General features: G+C 34.4%; 1 protein-coding gene across 1 annotated transcript in view; it reads right to left on the reverse strand.

The window, feature by feature from the left end:
• UBR3 (ubiquitin protein ligase E3 component n-recognin 3) overlaps window positions 1-18,116 on the reverse strand; it is a 227,307-nt gene that overhangs the window by 35,878 nt on the left and 173,313 nt on the right. Inside the window, exons 31-32 of the mRNA XM_073807594.1 lie at window positions 14,886-14,991; window positions 6,857-6,960 (exon numbers count right to left, since the gene is read on the reverse strand). Coding sequence (XP_073663695.1) covers window positions 6,857-6,960; window positions 14,886-14,991 — 210 coding nt within the window. The remainder of the gene's footprint in view (window positions 1-6,856; window positions 6,961-14,885; window positions 14,992-18,116) is intronic.

The raw sequence follows: 18,116 nt of genomic DNA on the forward strand, positions 1-18,116 counted from the left end.
TGATAAGACACTGATGAAAGAAATTAAAGATGATACAAATAGATGGAGAGATATACCATGTTCTTGGATTGGAAGAATCAACATTGTGAAAATGACTCTACTACCCAAAGCAATCTACAGATTCAATGCAATCCCTATCAAACTACTAGTGGCATTTTTCACAGAACTAGAACAAAAAATTTCACAATTTGTATGGAAACACAAAAGACCCCGAATAGCCAAAGCAATCTTGAGAACGAAAAAAGGAGCTGGAGGAATCAGGCTCTGTGACTTCATACTATACTACAAAGCTACAGTAATCAAGACAGTATGGTACTGGCACAAAAACAGAAATATAGATCAATGGAACAGGATAGAAAGCCCAGAGATAAACCAATGCACATATGGTCACCTTATCATTGATAAAGGAGGCAGGAATGTACAGTGGAGAAAGGACAGCCTCTTCAATAAGTGGTGCTGGGAAAACTAAACAGGTACATGTAAAAGTATGAGATTAGATCACTCCCTAACACCATACACAAAAATAAGCTCAAAATGGATTAAAGACCTACATGTAAGGCCAGAAACTATCAAACTCTTTGAGGAAAACATAGGCAGAACACTCTATGACATAAATCACAGCACGATCCTTTTTGACCCACCTCCTAAAGAAATGGAAATAAAAACAAAAATAAACAAATGGGACCTAATGAAACTTCAAAGCTTTTGCACAGCAAAGGAAACCATAAACAAGACCAAAAGACAACCCTCAGAATGGGAGAAAATATTTGCAACTGAAAAATGAAGCAACTGACAACGGATTCATCTCCAATATTTACAAGCAGCTCATGCAGCTCAATAACAAAAAAACAAACAACCCAATCCAAAAATGGGCAGAAGCCCTAAACAGACATTTCTCCAGAGAAGATATACAGACTGCCAAAAATACATGAAAGAATGCTCAACATCATTAATCATTAGAGAAATGCAAATCAAAACTACAATGAGATATCATCTCACACCAGTCAGAATGGCCATCATCAAAAAATCTCGAAACAGAGAAACTGGTAAAAAAACAAACAAACAAAAAACAAAAAAAACCTCGAAACAATAAATGCTGGAGAGGGTGTGGAGAAAAGGGAACACTCTTGCACTGTTGGTGGGAATGTGAATTGGTGCAGCCACTATGGAGAACAGTATGCAGGTTCCTTAAAAAACTACAAATAGAAATACCATATGACCCAGCAATCCCACTACTGGGCATATACCCTGAGAAAACCATAATTCAAAAAGGGTCATGTACCAGAATGTTCACTGCAGCCCTATTTACAATAGCCAGGACATGGAAACAACCTAAGTGTCCATCATCGGATGAATGGATAAAGAAGATGTGGCACATATATACAATGGAATATTACTCAGCCATAAAAAGAAACGAAATTGAGCTATTTGTAATGAGGTGGATGGACCTAGAGTCTGTCATACAGAGTGAAGTAAGTCAGAAACGGAAAGACAAATACCATATGCTAACACATATATATGGAATTTAAGAAAAAAAAATGTCATGAAGAACCTAGGGGAAAGACAGGAATAAAGACACAGACCTACTAGAGAATGGACTTGAGGATATGGGGAGGGGGAAGGGTACGCTGGGACAAAGTGAGAGAGTGGCATGGACATATATACACTACCAAACGTAAAATAGCTAGCTAGTGGGAAGCAGCCACATGGCACAGGGAGATCAGCTCGGTGCTTTGGTATCACCTAGAGGGGGGGGATAGGGAGGGTGAGAGGGAGGGAGATGCAAGAGGGAAGAGATATGGGGATATATGTATATGTATAGCTGATTCACTTTGTTATAAAGCAGAAACTAACACACCATTGTAAAGCAGTTATACTCCAATAAAGATGTTAAAAAAAAAAAAAAAAGAAAGAAGAAACTCTGCCCAAGATTTTTATTGGGAGCAGGTCACATAGGTACCCACTGCCTAGCACATACCAAAGTTCTAGACTCCCAGAAAGAAAGCAGGTATGTTCAGCATAAACCACATTGTTTGTACAGTTTAGGCACAGAGAGCCATTCTTATCAGTGGGATGGTGGAAACTCTCCCAAAATCAAAGTTCCCAGATACCAGTCAAGGGCCAACCTTGGAAGCAGGCCTTTCAAAGGATAGCATTCAGGCCTTCTTTATTAACTCTTTTCTGCACAGTGGTTTATCAGCATTACCTGCCCCCTGCAATCTTTTCTGTCTGTTTATTACAGCAAGACTCACCTTTTTAAAAGAAGTATTTGGCATCCTTCTACTGGGTCTCTGTTCAAGTGGAATTACTCCCTCCTTGTAACCTGGCTAACTCTTAAATTAGTCAGATGACACCTTAAAAATCATGCCCTAAGGAAAATCTTGCCTAATTTTAAATTTGTGTGTTTCTGTGTGTGTGTGTGTGTAGTGTGCCTGTGCACACATGCATACACACACACATGCTTTCTCTTACCAATGTTTATGGGTTGGGGTGGGAACTTGATATAAGCTGAGCCAGTCAGAGTACCTGTCCGGGATTTCTCTAACTGGAGGCAAAGGGAAGGTGTAAAGATGTGAGCCTGGAAATATCAGAGGTCATGCTCCTAGTCTATGGCAGAGACTGTCTAAGGCAAGGCTGAATGAAGCAGATCCACAGAGAGAGGGATAGACCCAAGATGGCAAGAACCCTGCTAGCATCTGAAGCCATGGTTCTGGTCATCCCTAAGACTACCAGTTCCTACAGTTTGGTTATGTGAGTCCATCAGTGCTCTTTCTTTGTGCTTATAAGCTAGTTCTAAATGGATTTCTAAATATCTTAACACCTAACGCATGCCAGGTTATAGACAATAAGGACTTGGAGTCTGGATAGTAAGAGAGACAGATGGCTGTATGTATGTACAGGGTGTGATGGGAGCAAACAGAGGAGGAACTAATATAGACTAAGGGCAGGGAATAGAAAAAAATTCAAGCCTCCTGCCCCAATGAGGAGAGTTAGTCTTGAATGATGAAGAGAAATAAGCCATAATAAGGAAGGCAAAGATGGAATGAGGCAAGGAAAGGGGGATTCCAGACAGAGGAAGCTGTTTGTAGAAGGGTCACAAAAAGAGCCCAAGACTTACAAGAATTGTAAATTGTCCAATGTATCTAGACTTATAAGTAGCAATCTACGAGAGATGAAGCTAGAAAAGTAATCTTTATGCCGAAGACCAAAGGTTGCAAACTGAGGGTTACCTGTCTGAATGCAGCATGGAGAGATGTTTGGTTTGTCTTTATCCTGTTTTGTCTTTAGTTACTGACATTTAAAACTCGGATATTGCTTGTAAAAGTCCAGATTTCCACTTACTCTTAAAAAACAGGAAGATCTGACAATACTGGGTCCACATTCTTACATGACGACAGGTATCTGGAGCTGAACAGTAAGTGTGTCCTCTTCGGCCAAGCATGCATTCTCTAACTTGTCACAGTCCCCAACTCCCATTTATATCAAACCAAAGACATTATTGTTAAGAATGAGTTTAGGCTATGAAGCCAAATTGTCTAGATTTAAATTGACTCTTCTGATCTTAGGCAAGTTAGTTAAACACTCTGTTTCTATTTTTTCATCTGTTAAATGAGGATAATATCACCTGCTTTAAAGGGATTAAGTTAAATGCTTAAAAAGTGATTGGCGGGCTTCCCTGGTGGCGCAGTGGTTGAGAGTCCACCTGCCGATGCAGGGGACACGGGTTCGTGCCCCGGTCCGGGAAGATCCCACATGCCGCGGAGCGGCTGGGCCCGTGAGCCATGGCCGCTGAGCCTGCGCGTCCGGAGCCTGTGCTCCGCAACGAGAGAGGCCACGACAGTGAGAGGCCCACATAACGCAAAAAAAAAAAAAAAAAAAAAAATAGTGATTGGCAATGGCAATCAGTAAATATCTGTTGTTATTAATATTACTATTTACGTTACTTATTTGATATCTATAAGCATTTGATTTATAGAATCTAGACTGAGCAATGAGAAGTAATTTTAAGCAGGATAGGGATAATATTAGATTTGAATTTTAAAATATTCACTGCTGCTTCTTAGGAGAAAGGGACTAAAACAAGACTAGAGGCAAGAACACCTATTAGCAGATAGCAAAAGTACTCTAGCATATGTCAAATTAGATGGCCTGATGGAAAGAATGGGTCGAATCAGAGAAGTATTTAGATGACAGAAATTACAGCATTTGGTAGAGCTTTGGAGGTAGAAAATAATGGCAGACTCTCACTCTACAAAGAGTAACTAGTAGTAGTATTGACTAAAATGGAAAACAGAGGAAGAGAGCAAGTTTGGATGAGAAGAAAATGAATTAATGTTATATATGTTGAGTTTGAGGCATGTGTAGGCATGTGAGGCATATATATATATGTTATATATGTTGAGTTTGAGGCATGTGTAGCTCCGATCTACCACGGAGCTGTAGACCGGAGCTAGAATATGTGGGAATCATCAAAGGATAGGTACAGATGATGCTATAGGAAAGAAGGTAAAATTGAGAAGGGGTCAGGAACCAAGCAACAACTCAAAGAATGGGAAGAGGAAGAGGTGAATGAAAAGGAGCCTTGAAAATGAGCAGAAAAAGAGATACAAGGAAAACCAAGAAAGGACGGTATCAAAATTAAAAAAAGAGTATTTCATGACGATTAAATGTTTTAATAGAATGCTAAAAATTAGAGAATTTGTCTACTAAGCACAAAACAAAATGATTTTAACCAGTAAGTGATTTACATGGCCTAGAAATACCACTCACATTTAGTTTCTTCTCATTATAAACTACATAAATTAACTTTTAATTAAAAAGAAATGATGCATTAAAAAAATGACAACGACTTTTTAAGCATAATTTTAGCTTTTTGTTGTAGCAAACTACTAATTTTTTTTTTTGTTACTTTGCCTTGATTACCATCATTTTAAAAATATTTAAACTGGAAGTTTAAAGTCACAGATTAAGCTTAAGTTCTCACATTCACTCATTCATTTAAGAAATATTTATTTACTGAATACTTGCCATGTGTGAAATCAATGCATTTTAGGGACTTAGGGAAAAAACAAGGAATCACTCATTTGAGGTGTATACTAAGTCAACAGGTTGCTGTCTTCCAAGGTTACAACAGAGAGCAAATCCCTTCACATGTAATTATCAAAATTTAAAAAGGAGAAAAAGGAATTGGATATCTACTCTCAACCTGTTTTTTAAAAAAACCAAAAATCACAATCAACCTACCTGAGGGTAAACAAAGGAAGATCAATATTTATTTTAAATGCCTTAAAAGCACACAGACTTTAAACAATGGTACAGATTTTAAGTTTTATAGTGCTACTGCATGATAGGAAAAAGGAAGGGTGTAGGGAGACAAGGCACTTTCAAGGGCCCTATAATAAAAGCTTGCCCCTACTGATCACATATGATAAAGAGTCTGGTAAGGTAGAAATGTTGGCCTGAGGCTCTTTAAAATGTGAATTTCTCCCCAGAATCACAAATGAAAATTATTTCTTTACTTCATATTCTAAATTGCTGTGAGGACTGAACTAGGTAGATGCCACATCTATCTCATCACACTATTTCAGAAGATGAAGTCATCATTTTGTTGTTAGTATGCAATTCAACATTGTTAAAAATTTGCAACATTATAACTCATGAAATTAAACAACTTTTTAAATAGATATCACATGTAAATCTTTATCCATATTTCTGATTTTTCATCAAAATAAAGATCCTAAAACAGGAATATAGTTCAAAGGATACTGATGCCAACCTGAGACAACAGCTTGACTCTGGAATGATATAAACAAAATCTAAGTAAACCAGATTTTCTTCAGTGGGTAAGGCATGAAAACACAAGAAATTTTCAAAAATCAGACAATTAAATATTTAGTGAGTATGCACTCTATGCAACAGTATTTGTGCTGTGTTTTGCAAAACTAATCCAGGGAATCTATAATCTCCTGCAGAGATACAGTGATTCAACATACATTTATTTACTGGCTTGCCTACAAGTACCAGGCTTAGTGCAGGTGATAAACAAGAAGACAAAGAGGATTGAGATGTCTGCAAAAGTTTCTTTTCCAGTTTTCTGGAAGTTTTCTTTTGTCACCTTAACTCTATGTCACCTTAGAGTTAAGGTGGCATAAAATGCTCCAAGTTTCTTTTAGGACAAGATAGAGTACATATAAAATAATAAAACCCAAATGTGAAAAATCATACAAGTAAATAGGACATAATCTGAAGGCAGTATCAGACACTTTATTCTTTTCCTAAAATTACCATGACAAATTAACAAAACAAAAAAGGTAGCCTACTGAATGGAAGAAGATATTTGCAAACAATGTATCCAATAAGAGGTTAATAACCAAAATATACAAAGAACTCACAGAACTCATACAACTGTGGAACAATAGTTAAAGTGTTTCTAATATAATATTAATTCTGTTAATATCATACTGGTATGATACTAACACTAATTAAAAATAATGTGTCATCACATTTTGAATAACTCTATGATACTACTATATCAAAATATGTATGTATGCATGTAGATAAGGTAGAAGCATTAGGGCTGACAGTTTGCTCTATTTTTCACATTTTGTATCATTTTAATTTTTTTAAAACAAAGAGTGATTTCCCCATGTCTTTACCTTACTATTGACTAAAAATCTAAAAATAGACCTACAAGGGAAAAAAACGATTTCACTGTCATCTTCTTTAGATATATGATTACAATGCTATTTACCTCAGAACATTTCCATCAGACTGAATGCTATACTTATGCCTATAATTTTTAGAATATTCATTATATATACAATATAATCTAAGAATCTAAATTATAAAGACATACCTTTGCGTAAGGGTTGTGGCATCATTAAGATCTGGATAAGCAAAAGGGATGTAACATCATGATAAAGAATTGGAACCTCAGGCTGTTGCTCCTCATTTCCCAGCCTAAAAGAAAAGTGCATAATCACTTTAGACAGTATTGTATCTTCCTTCTAATTCATTTTATATTTCACATATATGTCTATGGAACAGAAATCAACTTTCATAAGCAACTGAGAAATCTCAGAAGAAAAAGTTAGAGCCATATTTTTGGCCTAAAAATAAAACCTTTTAGGTTCACATATTTCCTTGACTCCGCCTAATATGAAAAAATTACATAGAAAATTTATTAGGTCTTAGGATATATTAACTTGATTATGATTAACTTTCTGATCTCTTAGATTACAGAAATCAAACAAAGAATTAAACGGAGCTTAAGAGAATTAGTTTCACTACAAATGGGGTGGCACTTAGGACACTTGCTATGACAAACTTCATACTGAAGAAGAAATATTCATGTTATAAAAAAAACAATTCACAAATAAATTACATTGAAAAGCCATGGTCAATATCTCTTGTTAAAAGTTGTTTCAACTTTGTGACTAAAATTCAAATAAAATCTTTAACAGTTTCAAAGTTTCAAAGAAAAATAATAACCAAAGCAGAACTTAAAATACACTATAAAAGATAAAATAGTAAATCTAAGGAATGTATAGTACTATAAAACACATAGAATATATTATAAAGCAGCTCTTTTCACTCTAAAAGAATTTTTAAAACTCCTTTAGAAGCTTCAATTTTTGGTCATAGGTTTAATTTTTAATGTCAGAAAAAAGTTAATCTTAAGCTTCCAGAATTGGTTAAATTCTGAAGCTACACTTCAGACTAGACTTGGGATAAACAAGAATTGCTCAAATCTTTTATTAGGCTTCATCACTCAACAAATATATAGTGATTACTTAACTGTATGCCAGGCACTGGACACATATGTGAGTAAACCAATCTCTGCTGCTGTGAAGCTTAAATAACTGGCAGAAGATGACAGCTCTTTGAATGGCCCTATTCTCTACAAATATCTCTTTAATACACTTGTCTTTCTCTCCAAAGGTAACCTTCCATTAATGCCATGAATCCTAGTATTTCTTGTCTCTTAAGTCTCTCTGGCATCTCTTATTTACATGACCAAAGTTCTTAAAAAGAAAAAAAATCGAGGGGACACCATTTCCTCACCTATTATTCAAATTCCCACAGAAATGGTTTTCCACTGATTACACAAGTGGTAGCTTTTGTACGTCTGTAAATTAAATTGGGAGTAAATAAATAAATTAGGTGTATCGTTTAAAGAATTTTTAATGATGTGGGAATTTGGTTGGTGTTATTTTTAAAAAGCAGATTCTAAAACTGATACAATATGATTCAAACAGCTTTTTTTTCCATTTTTATTTATGTATTTATGTATTTATTTACTACTGGAGTGTAACTGCTTTACAATGCTGTGTTAGTTTCTGCTGTACAGTGAAATGAATCAGCTCCATGTACACCCATATCCCCTCCCTCTTGGACCTCCCTCCCACCTCTCCCCCACATCCCACCCATCTAGGTTGTCACAGAGCACCGAGCCGAGCTTCCTGTGCTTTACAGCATGTTCCACTAGCTATCTATTTTACACATGGCATTTCTGCATGTGTATGTATATATATATACACACACACACAGAGAGAAAAAGACTGCAAAGAAATGTCTCTCATTTTTATGAGACATTATGTTTCATCTTTATGGTTCATGAGTTCATTAAATTGTAATAAACTATATATAGCAGGTAGGTTATGAGATTTTAGATTGTTTCATTTTCTTTCTCAACATTTTTGTACATTTTAAACATTGTACAATAACTACAATTTCATAATCAGGAAAAATTTATAAAAACAATAACCTGGAGCTTGTTGGCTACTAAAATAATAACAATCATCTCAGGACACAGGAATGGATCTTTCCTGGCACACAGTAAGCACATATTCTGAATGAATGAATGGATACACCCCACTGTAGAGAAGTCAACCACAGTTTTGGTGTTTTTTAAAAAATAAATTTATTTATTTATTTATTTTTGGCTGCGTGTTGGATCTTCATTGCTGCACATGGGCTTTCTCTAGTTGCGGCAAGCAGGGGCTACTTTGAAGTGTGCAGGCTTCTCACTGCGTTGGCTTCTCTTGTTGCAGAGCATGGGCTCTAGGCACGTGGGCTTCAGTAGTTGTGGCTCACGGGCTCTAGAGCGCAGGCTCAGTAGTTGTGGCGCATGGGCTTAGTTGCTCCGCGGCATGTGGGATTGTCCTGGACCAGGGCTCAAACCCGTGTCGCCTGCATTCTTAACCACTGTGTCACCAGGGAAGTCCCAACCACAGTTTTTTAATGTGGGGTTTAATATCATCATTGTGACAAGTATCTGTTAAATGCTTAATATTTTAAAATACATAATTATCTCTATCTCAAAGTTTTTAGGTAATCTTTAAAATCCAGATTATAAAAAGTGTACACTACTATTAATTCCATAGATAATAAGGGGAAATGGGTGGGTTAGACTTAATAGGCCTAATTTTCCCATTTTTTTTTTAAACCAAAGTGACTATCAACACAGTGAAATTTAAAGAAAATAAGGAAATAATTTTCATGAGGATTATAGACAAAAGTGTATATGAGAAACCTATATCATTAGACATATAATTTTATGTTGTAAAAGGATTAAAAGTGAGAATACAGAAAAAGATACTTCCATTTTTAAAACTCTTATACAGAAATGAAACACAGATGACATAATCAACTGTAATATTACAAGTTAGTGAACTAATGAACCATAAAAATGAGAGCAAATAAGAAGGGGAAAAAAAATCAACCAGATTTTCCAGAAATTCCTCAAATCTCTCCAAATCTTTCTGATTCCGAAGCCTAAGTTTTTAGCTATTACTCTATGCTTCCTTAGGTTCTGGAATCAGAAAGATTTGGATTCAAATCAGCTCTACTCCTTCACAGCTGTGTGCCCCTAAAGAATATGTTAATTAACTTTTCTAAGCCTCATGTTACTCATATGTAAAAATTGAGACAACAATGGTACCTAGTTTATACAGTTATGGTGATGATTAAATGAGATTATATATGCAAAGCACAAAAACGTGCAGCATGATGTAAACACTGGATAACTGTTCGCAGCATTTAGTACTATCCTACTTATCTTAGGGCTATAAAAGAACACAACCCAGCAATCATTAATATGGAAAGCAGAGTACCTCTGTCTGGTCTTTAAAACTTTTAATTCACCAATACTACACTTAAGAAACCTCTTGTTTGCTGAATATCCTTAGACTCAGAGAGTTAGGCATTCTAATACTTCATCTGCACACCATCCCTGTCCTTGAGTATGCAAGTCTAGCCAGGAAAGAAAATTACTAGCTACTATCAAGAAAAGTGATTTATTTTCCTTAGCCAGAACATACAAAATACTCACAGCTTACTAATTTTGTCTACAAACACAAACACACACACATACAATTTTTTTTTCTGAGAAGTAGCGGTATTTATTCATAGCGTCAAAGTATACCCCCACCAGATAATTAGTAATTACAAAGGATGAAATAATAACTTTACGGTGGAAAAACTTGGCAGATACCACATTAGCCAAATGATCAGAGTTATTAACATTAATAAGAAGACAAATCAACAGCATGTGCCTCCTGATGTGACACACGAAAAAGAACACAATATTACTTATGCGATATTTCTGCCAAAAGTTTAGCACCTGAATCTAACCACAAGGAAATATTGGACAAAAATAAACTGAGGGGTTCTACAAAATAATTGGCCTGAGCTCTTAAAAAAAAAGTCAATGTCATGGAATACAAAGTCAGGAAAGATTTCACACTGAAGGAAATTAAAGAGACATGACACTAAACACAAACACGATCTTGAATTTTCTTTGCACTGCATTTGCATTTCCCAGGATATTACTGAAATAACTGGCAAAATCCGAATAGGGTCTGCATGAGGTAGGAGTCAATATTAATTATTTCTCATATAAATATCCAACTAACCCAGCTCCATTCACTATAAAGACTGTGCTTCCCCAACTGCTCCACAGTTCCATCTATGCTATAAATCCAATATCCACATATGTATGGATCTGGTTTGTTTTGTTTTATTTTAACAAGCAAATACAAATTTATTTCTCATCTCCCCTTGATTATACAAGTGGTAGCATAAAGTACAGATTTAGTGCTCCTGAATTTGTTTTTCTTTTAATATTGTATCTGAATGGAGATCTTTCCATATCAGTAAGCAAAGCACTTTCTCAACTTTTCTTCCATCTCTCTCTCTCTCTCTCTCTCTCCTCTCTCTTCGCATACATGTCTTAATTTACTTATGTAGGGAAGGCAAAGTAGTAGGATATTTGATCACTATATGGCAAAAAATAAGATTGAATCTCTTCCTTATACCATACATTTTGAAACATTCCAAATAGATAAGAGATCTAACTGTAAAAACTGAAGCCACAGAAATAGAAGAATCATATATCTGATAAAAGGTTAATATCCAAACTACATAAAGAACTCATACAACTCAATAGCAAAAAACAATCCAATTAAAAAATGGGCAGAGAATCTGAGTAGATACTTTACTAAAGACATACAGATGATGACCAAGTGCATGAAAAGGTGCTCAACATCACTAATGACCAGGGAAATGCAAATCAAAACAAAAATGAGATAACACCTCACACCTGTCAGAATGGCTATCATCAAAATGAAAACAAACAACAAGTGCTGGTAAGGATGGGAAGAAAAGGAAAGAAACCCTGGTGCACTGTTGGTGGTATTGTAAATTGATGAAGGCACTATGAAAAACAATATGGAGGTTCCTCAAAAAATTAAAAAAACAGAACTACTATATGATCTATCAATTCCACTTCTGGGTGTTTATCTGAAGGAAAGGAAAACACTAACTCAGAAAGATATATGCACCCCCATGTTCACTGCAGCATTATTTACAATAGCCAAGACATGGAAACAACTTAAATGTCCATTAATGAGTGAATGGATAAAGAAATTGTGGCATATATATACCATGGAATATTATTCAGCCATAAAAAAGGAAATCCTGCCACTGGTGACAACATGGATGAACCCTGAGGGCATTATGTTAAGTGAAGTAAGTCAGACAGAGAAAAACAAATACCATAAGATCTCACTTATATGTGGAATCTTAGAAACAAACAAAGAAACTCCTCATAGATACAAAAAACAGACTGGTGATTGCATAGACAGGGGTGGGGGATGGAGGATGGGGATGGGTGAAGATGTTCAAAAGGTACAAACTTCCAGTTATGTAATGTACATATAGGGATGTGATGAGCAGCATGGTGACTATAGTTAGTAACACTGTATTGTTGCTAAGTTGCTAAGAGAGTAAATCTTAAAAGTTCTCATCACAAGAAAAAATGAATGAATCAATCCTTTTATAACCAGGAAAAGACCTGAGTCAAAATGCATCAAGTTCCAGAATTAATTAAAAAAAAAGATTAATAAATATGACTACATTAAAAATAAAATTTTGCATGGCAAAAAAATCATACACACACAAAAAAGACATTAGACAATCTGGTGAAATATATTTGCAACTTATCACACAAAGGACTAATATCCACAATCCATAAACATATTTTTTAAATGAGGAAGAAAAAGACCAACAACTAGATTTAGGGAGTTCACAAAAAGAAATGCAAATGGACAGAAATGAAAGACATATATCTCTGAATTTACTTTATTATATAATTTTTACTTTGGAAAAAATATGTTTTACATAATTAAAATTTAAAAATCAAGGTAAAAAAGGCAATCTTTTCAGAGTTAATAACATTCCATAGTCTGTTTTATTATTATTAAACAAAAATAGAATTATAACAATGATTTTAAAATTTTTGCTTTTTTAATATATCTTTTTTTTTTGCCTTTTAAAAAAATTTTAATTTTATATTGGAGTACAGTTCAATGTTGTGTTAGTTTCAGGTGTACAGCAAAGTGATTCAGTTATACATGTATCTATTCTTTTTCAGATTCTTTTCCCATATAGGTTATTACAGAATACTGAGTAGAGTTCCCTGTGCTATACAGTAGGTCCTTGTTGATTATCTATTTTATATACAGTAATGTGTATATGTTAATCCCAAACTTCTAATTTATCCCCCCCCCCTTTTTAAATGTATCTTATTGATCTTTCCAGCATATACAAACCTATGTTCTATCCTACAGCTGGGCACTATTGCTTTAAATATTGAGGGGGAAAAAAGAAAACAATAAATCTATAAAATATATAGATAAATAAAATAAAATAAAAAAATTAAATATATAGATAAATAAAAACTACAAATCAAGCAGATAGCATAACCACACAAGAAAAAATTACTTCAAATGACTTAGAAATTAGTATTTTGTCTGTACATCCCTAGTGGTATATATTCTAAGGACAAAAAGAAATTATAATTAGTACTAATATTGGTATTTAAAAAAAAGAATTGTAGTTATACTGTAGGTTATGCAAATAGTAATGCTGTTATTAATATCACTAGGAACCAAGATTTCCAGAATAAGAGAAAAAAGATGTAAATAACAAAAAAGTTAAGAAACAAAATATAACCTTACAATCTTATGTGTAAATTGCAAACACCAGTAAGAACTCAAGATCTTTCTCCTTAAAAAACTATTTCCTAATCCTGTCCACTGGAATGGCCTATAAGCAATAATAGCACAGTAGCTATGGATACTCTTTAGCACCCAGATTGTGATGTCTAAATACCACTTCCCGTTAAATGGAACTACATGGAGAAATGGCTGATTCCAGGTACAGAGTGGAAAATGTACAAAATAAACCCAGGTCAACTTACTGTGTCAGAAAGCAAAGGCATTATCAAAGACTACTTTGATCATGTTGAAGTCCAATAGCCAACCTAAAGGGATTCTCACTAACCTAAAAGGAAGCAACTCGCATTGAAAAGAATGTCTGAAATGGGGCTTCCCTGGTGGCGCAGTGGTTAAGAATCCGCCTGCCAATGCAGGGGACACGGGTTCGAGCCCTGGTCCGGGAAGATCCCACACTTAGTTGCTCCACACTTAGTTGCGGTGGAGCAACTAAGCCTGTGTGCCACAACTACTGAGCCTGCACTCTAGAGCCCATGAGCCACAACTACCGAGCCCACACGCCACAGCTACTGAAGCCCGCGTGCCCTAGAGCCCATGCTTCGCAACAAGAGGAGCCACCGCGATGAGAAGCCTGCGCACTGCAACGAAGACCCAACGCAGCCAAAAATAAAGAAAAAGAAAAAAATTTAAAAAAGAGGAATGTCTGAAATGGAGTGAAATGCATCAAGTATATAAAAATCCATGAGATCATAATAACCACAACTTATTGGTCACCACTGGAAGTTGCTAGGGTATCAACTCATTTCTTTGAAGATTTATAAATAGGGAAGAATTAAGCATTCATCTTGCCAAACTATGTTTCAGGGTAACTAAACAGCTGATACTGGGAAAGTTTTTCTTTATAAAAACAACCTAGCTAATAAATCATAAGGAATATTTTTGTGGTTTTTTAAAATCACTATTTCTCAGTACCTAATGAAATACTGGATTTAGGCAAGAATAATCACAGGTTTCAAAAATCATTAGGTGAAAGGCTATGGGGAACTTTACAATGACGGGATCAGTCTACGGTCACCTGAACCCACTGATCAATTCTGACATAAAAAGAAAGACTACCAGCTATTTTGTGCCTCTATCTGAATGTTTTGTTTGCATAAAAACCAATGAAATTCTTTAAAAGACTTTCTCACTTAGTAGGAATTTTTAGGCAATTTTTACAGAAAGTATAATGGTAAACTGTTTTCAATTTTTATTTCTGAGTTTCATAAGGAAAATTCACATATTTATAAAGAACTTCAATCCTATTTTTATACTTAACTATTTTTCAAAAACAGTTTTAATTGGTTTTAATCTTTCAATAATACTTACTGTGAATTCATCTCTTCTAGTAACTGTGTGAGCTTTCTCCAAGGATTATACTCAGAATCAATGCTGTAAAGCCGCATGTGCAAGGCTAATACATGGAACAGTTGATCTAAAAAAATTGAAGAAAAGGTAATTAGAAGGTTCACAAAATTTGTCCAGAACAATATTCAGGCAAAATTTCTAGCTAATTTATAAGGAAATGTTTCTTATCCTTATAATTATAATTCACCAAGTTTAAGTGCCAAACTACTTCATGCTCTCTTTTAAGGTAAACTCTGAAATATATATCCAAATAAATTGTACTAGAATTTGGACTGTCCTTATGCTCAATCTTAATACAGGAATGGTTTGTTTTCTTCTCCCGTCAGAGACCTACTTTTCCTTGACTTTATGCTTCAGGCTTGGTAACTTGTACTTCTCACTATTGTGATCTCCTAACCAAAATTCACTATTATCTTCAATACGCTACTCTGAGTAATATGGACAATAACTTCCATATAAACCACTGTTAGTTGAATATCTTTCTTTACCTAATATTTTCTCCTAAATATTCATTAGATTTAATTGTGACTTCATCATCTTTTGATTCAACATGAAGAAAAAATAATGGAAATAAGATTATTTAAGAGGATTATTCTGGCTATTTTCATTTCTTCTACCTAAACCATGACAATAATCTACCAGTCTTAGCGTTCAACAAAATTCTGCTATGACATTTAGAAAGAAAATTTTGTTTAAAATTTTTAAATTATTTGGGAAAAAAAATCCTAAATTTTGCTTTCATATCACATGTGCATTTTCTGGTATAAATGACAAGGATCGGACTAAATTATTCTGCCACTAATACTCAAAATATTTGAATTAAAATGAATCAAAATTCACTTTCTAGAATGTTAGATAATACTTTTGTGACATGTGATTAAAACTAATTCTTAAAACCAGAAAGAAAAAAGCCAAATGACACATATTGTTGTCACTCTCTAAATTAAAATATTCAAAACTAAACAATGTTTTGTTTCTCTGAGCAACTGACTTAGAAATTAACTATACTTTAGAATAACTTGAGATCCATCACTATGAGGAGGAAGAGTAATATTAGTGGTGGGAGTAGTTTGGGGAAGTTATTTGTAAGACATGAGAGCTATAAGATGAACAAAATAAATGTTCCATTCTGTGGGGCAGGGTAGAGGAAATGGGACTAACACTCTGTACCTACAACTGTTTCAATCTGGTGTCTCTATAACAAACAGAAGAATCTAAATACCTGATCCTGCTTCACCTTCTGTCTATAAGTCAATGTATAGTCTAAATCCTCTTAAAAGTTTTGCATCCTATTAATGGTTAACACTAGCTGAGTATTTATTAGTGCCAAGCACTGCTTAATAATCACTTTATATGGATTATCTCAATTTATTTTCACAAAAATTCTACCAGGTAGGTAATACTGTTATCTCCAGTTTTGAGACAAGTTTCCCAAATTTTCAGTTTTTCTAGTAATCTGGTTCCATTGATAACACTAAGAACAAGAGACATTTTTAGCAGAGAAATAACATGATGAAAAATATATTGGTCATTTTTGTTTTATTTCAATTCAATTACACATAAGAGACTTTTTTATGAAGTATATAATTTATAACTTTTAAAAAAGTGTCTAAAACCTAAAAGTATTAAAAAAAAATAAATTCCTCTAGCAGAAAATATTAAGATTAACTCAAGTTGCAAGTTGAGAAGTTTTGCATTCTTCTTATAGAGGTTTTAAGTGAATCAAAGGGCTCTCTTTAATATCTCCTTTCAAGATGAAAGTCAATTAACTTGAAGTTTTGATTTAATCAAAAGCATAGACATTGCAATTTTACTAACCTGTTTTGCACTGAAACCATGGCCAGCATAAAAGTAATGTTATAATCTGCCTACTTTCGAAGTCTTTACCATAATTAAAGAAATACAAATGCTGAAGAAAAGTTTTTTATCTTCTTATATTCCATCATTCTACACATGAGGAAATAGGCCCAGAGAAAGGAAGTACCTTGCCAGGTCACCCTAATATTTACTGGAAAAGCTAAGAACAGAATTCAAGATTTCCTACTTGTTAGTTATTTCTACCACTCCAGTTCTCCTTGGGGTTTTTATGATGAAAAGAAAAGTATAAAATTCCTTTTGTAACACACACACCCCTTTCCATTCCTATGAAAAGCTGAGATTGTAACCCTGCAGCATCTTCTAAAGCTATAAATATAATAAATAACAAGAGTCTTTGGTGGTTTTAACTAGAACTGAAGGATGATAACATATCTAATGAGGTACATCTACCTTTCAAAAACAATGCTGGAAACTGCAGATAACTTCAACAGGAAAAAGAATAGGCCAAATAACAATCAATACTTTTCACTATGTTTATATAATTCACTGTGTTTTTAAAATTTAGTCTGAGACCTATCAGTAAGAATGGACTCTAATATTTATTTAGCAACAAAAATGTCTTTGAGGGAATTCCCTGGCGGTCCAGTAGTTAGGACACTGCGCTCTCACTGCCAAGGGCCCGGGTTTGATCCCTGGTTGGGGAACCAAGATCCTGCATGATGCGTGGGATGGCCAAAAAAATAAAAAATGATAATAATAAAATAAATACCATTCTCTAATAAAGGAATCAGGGCTTTAAAAAAATCTTGTATACTAAACACATACTGACAGTAGCAGATATAGGATGAAGAGAACCTTTGATCATATCAAAAAGTTAAAGACTAAAAAATAATAGAAAAATGTATTAAACACCAACTATGTTCATGACATTTTAAAAGTTGAAAAGCAATTATACCAAGAAAGCATATTATTAAACTTTTGAATAATAACAGCAAAAGGAATAGATAACTTTTTTTTAAATGACACATTTTAAAGTTCTAAAGTTTAGACCTACGTTTATAAAAGGGTTTAGAAATGAGAAACATCATTAACTTATAGGTGTGCTGTGATTTCAATAAACAGGCACCACTGCCTAGTAGGACCCAGGAAGTCCTGGATTTGAATCCAAGCTCTGTACTAGCCATGGGTCCTTGGGCAAATTACCTTAGTTTTATTATCTGCAAAACGGGGATAATACCAACTTTCTGGGCTGGTTTTTTTGTTGTTGTTGTCTTTTTATCTGGGCTGTTTTAAGTGATAGTAGTTATGGTAATAGCATACATCTGTAGTACGTAGACAGTGTGTTTATACACATGTACATACATATATGGTTTC

This window comes from Tursiops truncatus, chromosome 7 (assembly GCF_011762595.2).
Source record: "Tursiops truncatus isolate mTurTru1 chromosome 7, mTurTru1.mat.Y, whole genome shotgun sequence".
NCBI classification, from domain to species: Eukaryota; Metazoa; Chordata; class Mammalia; order Artiodactyla; family Delphinidae; genus Tursiops; species Tursiops truncatus.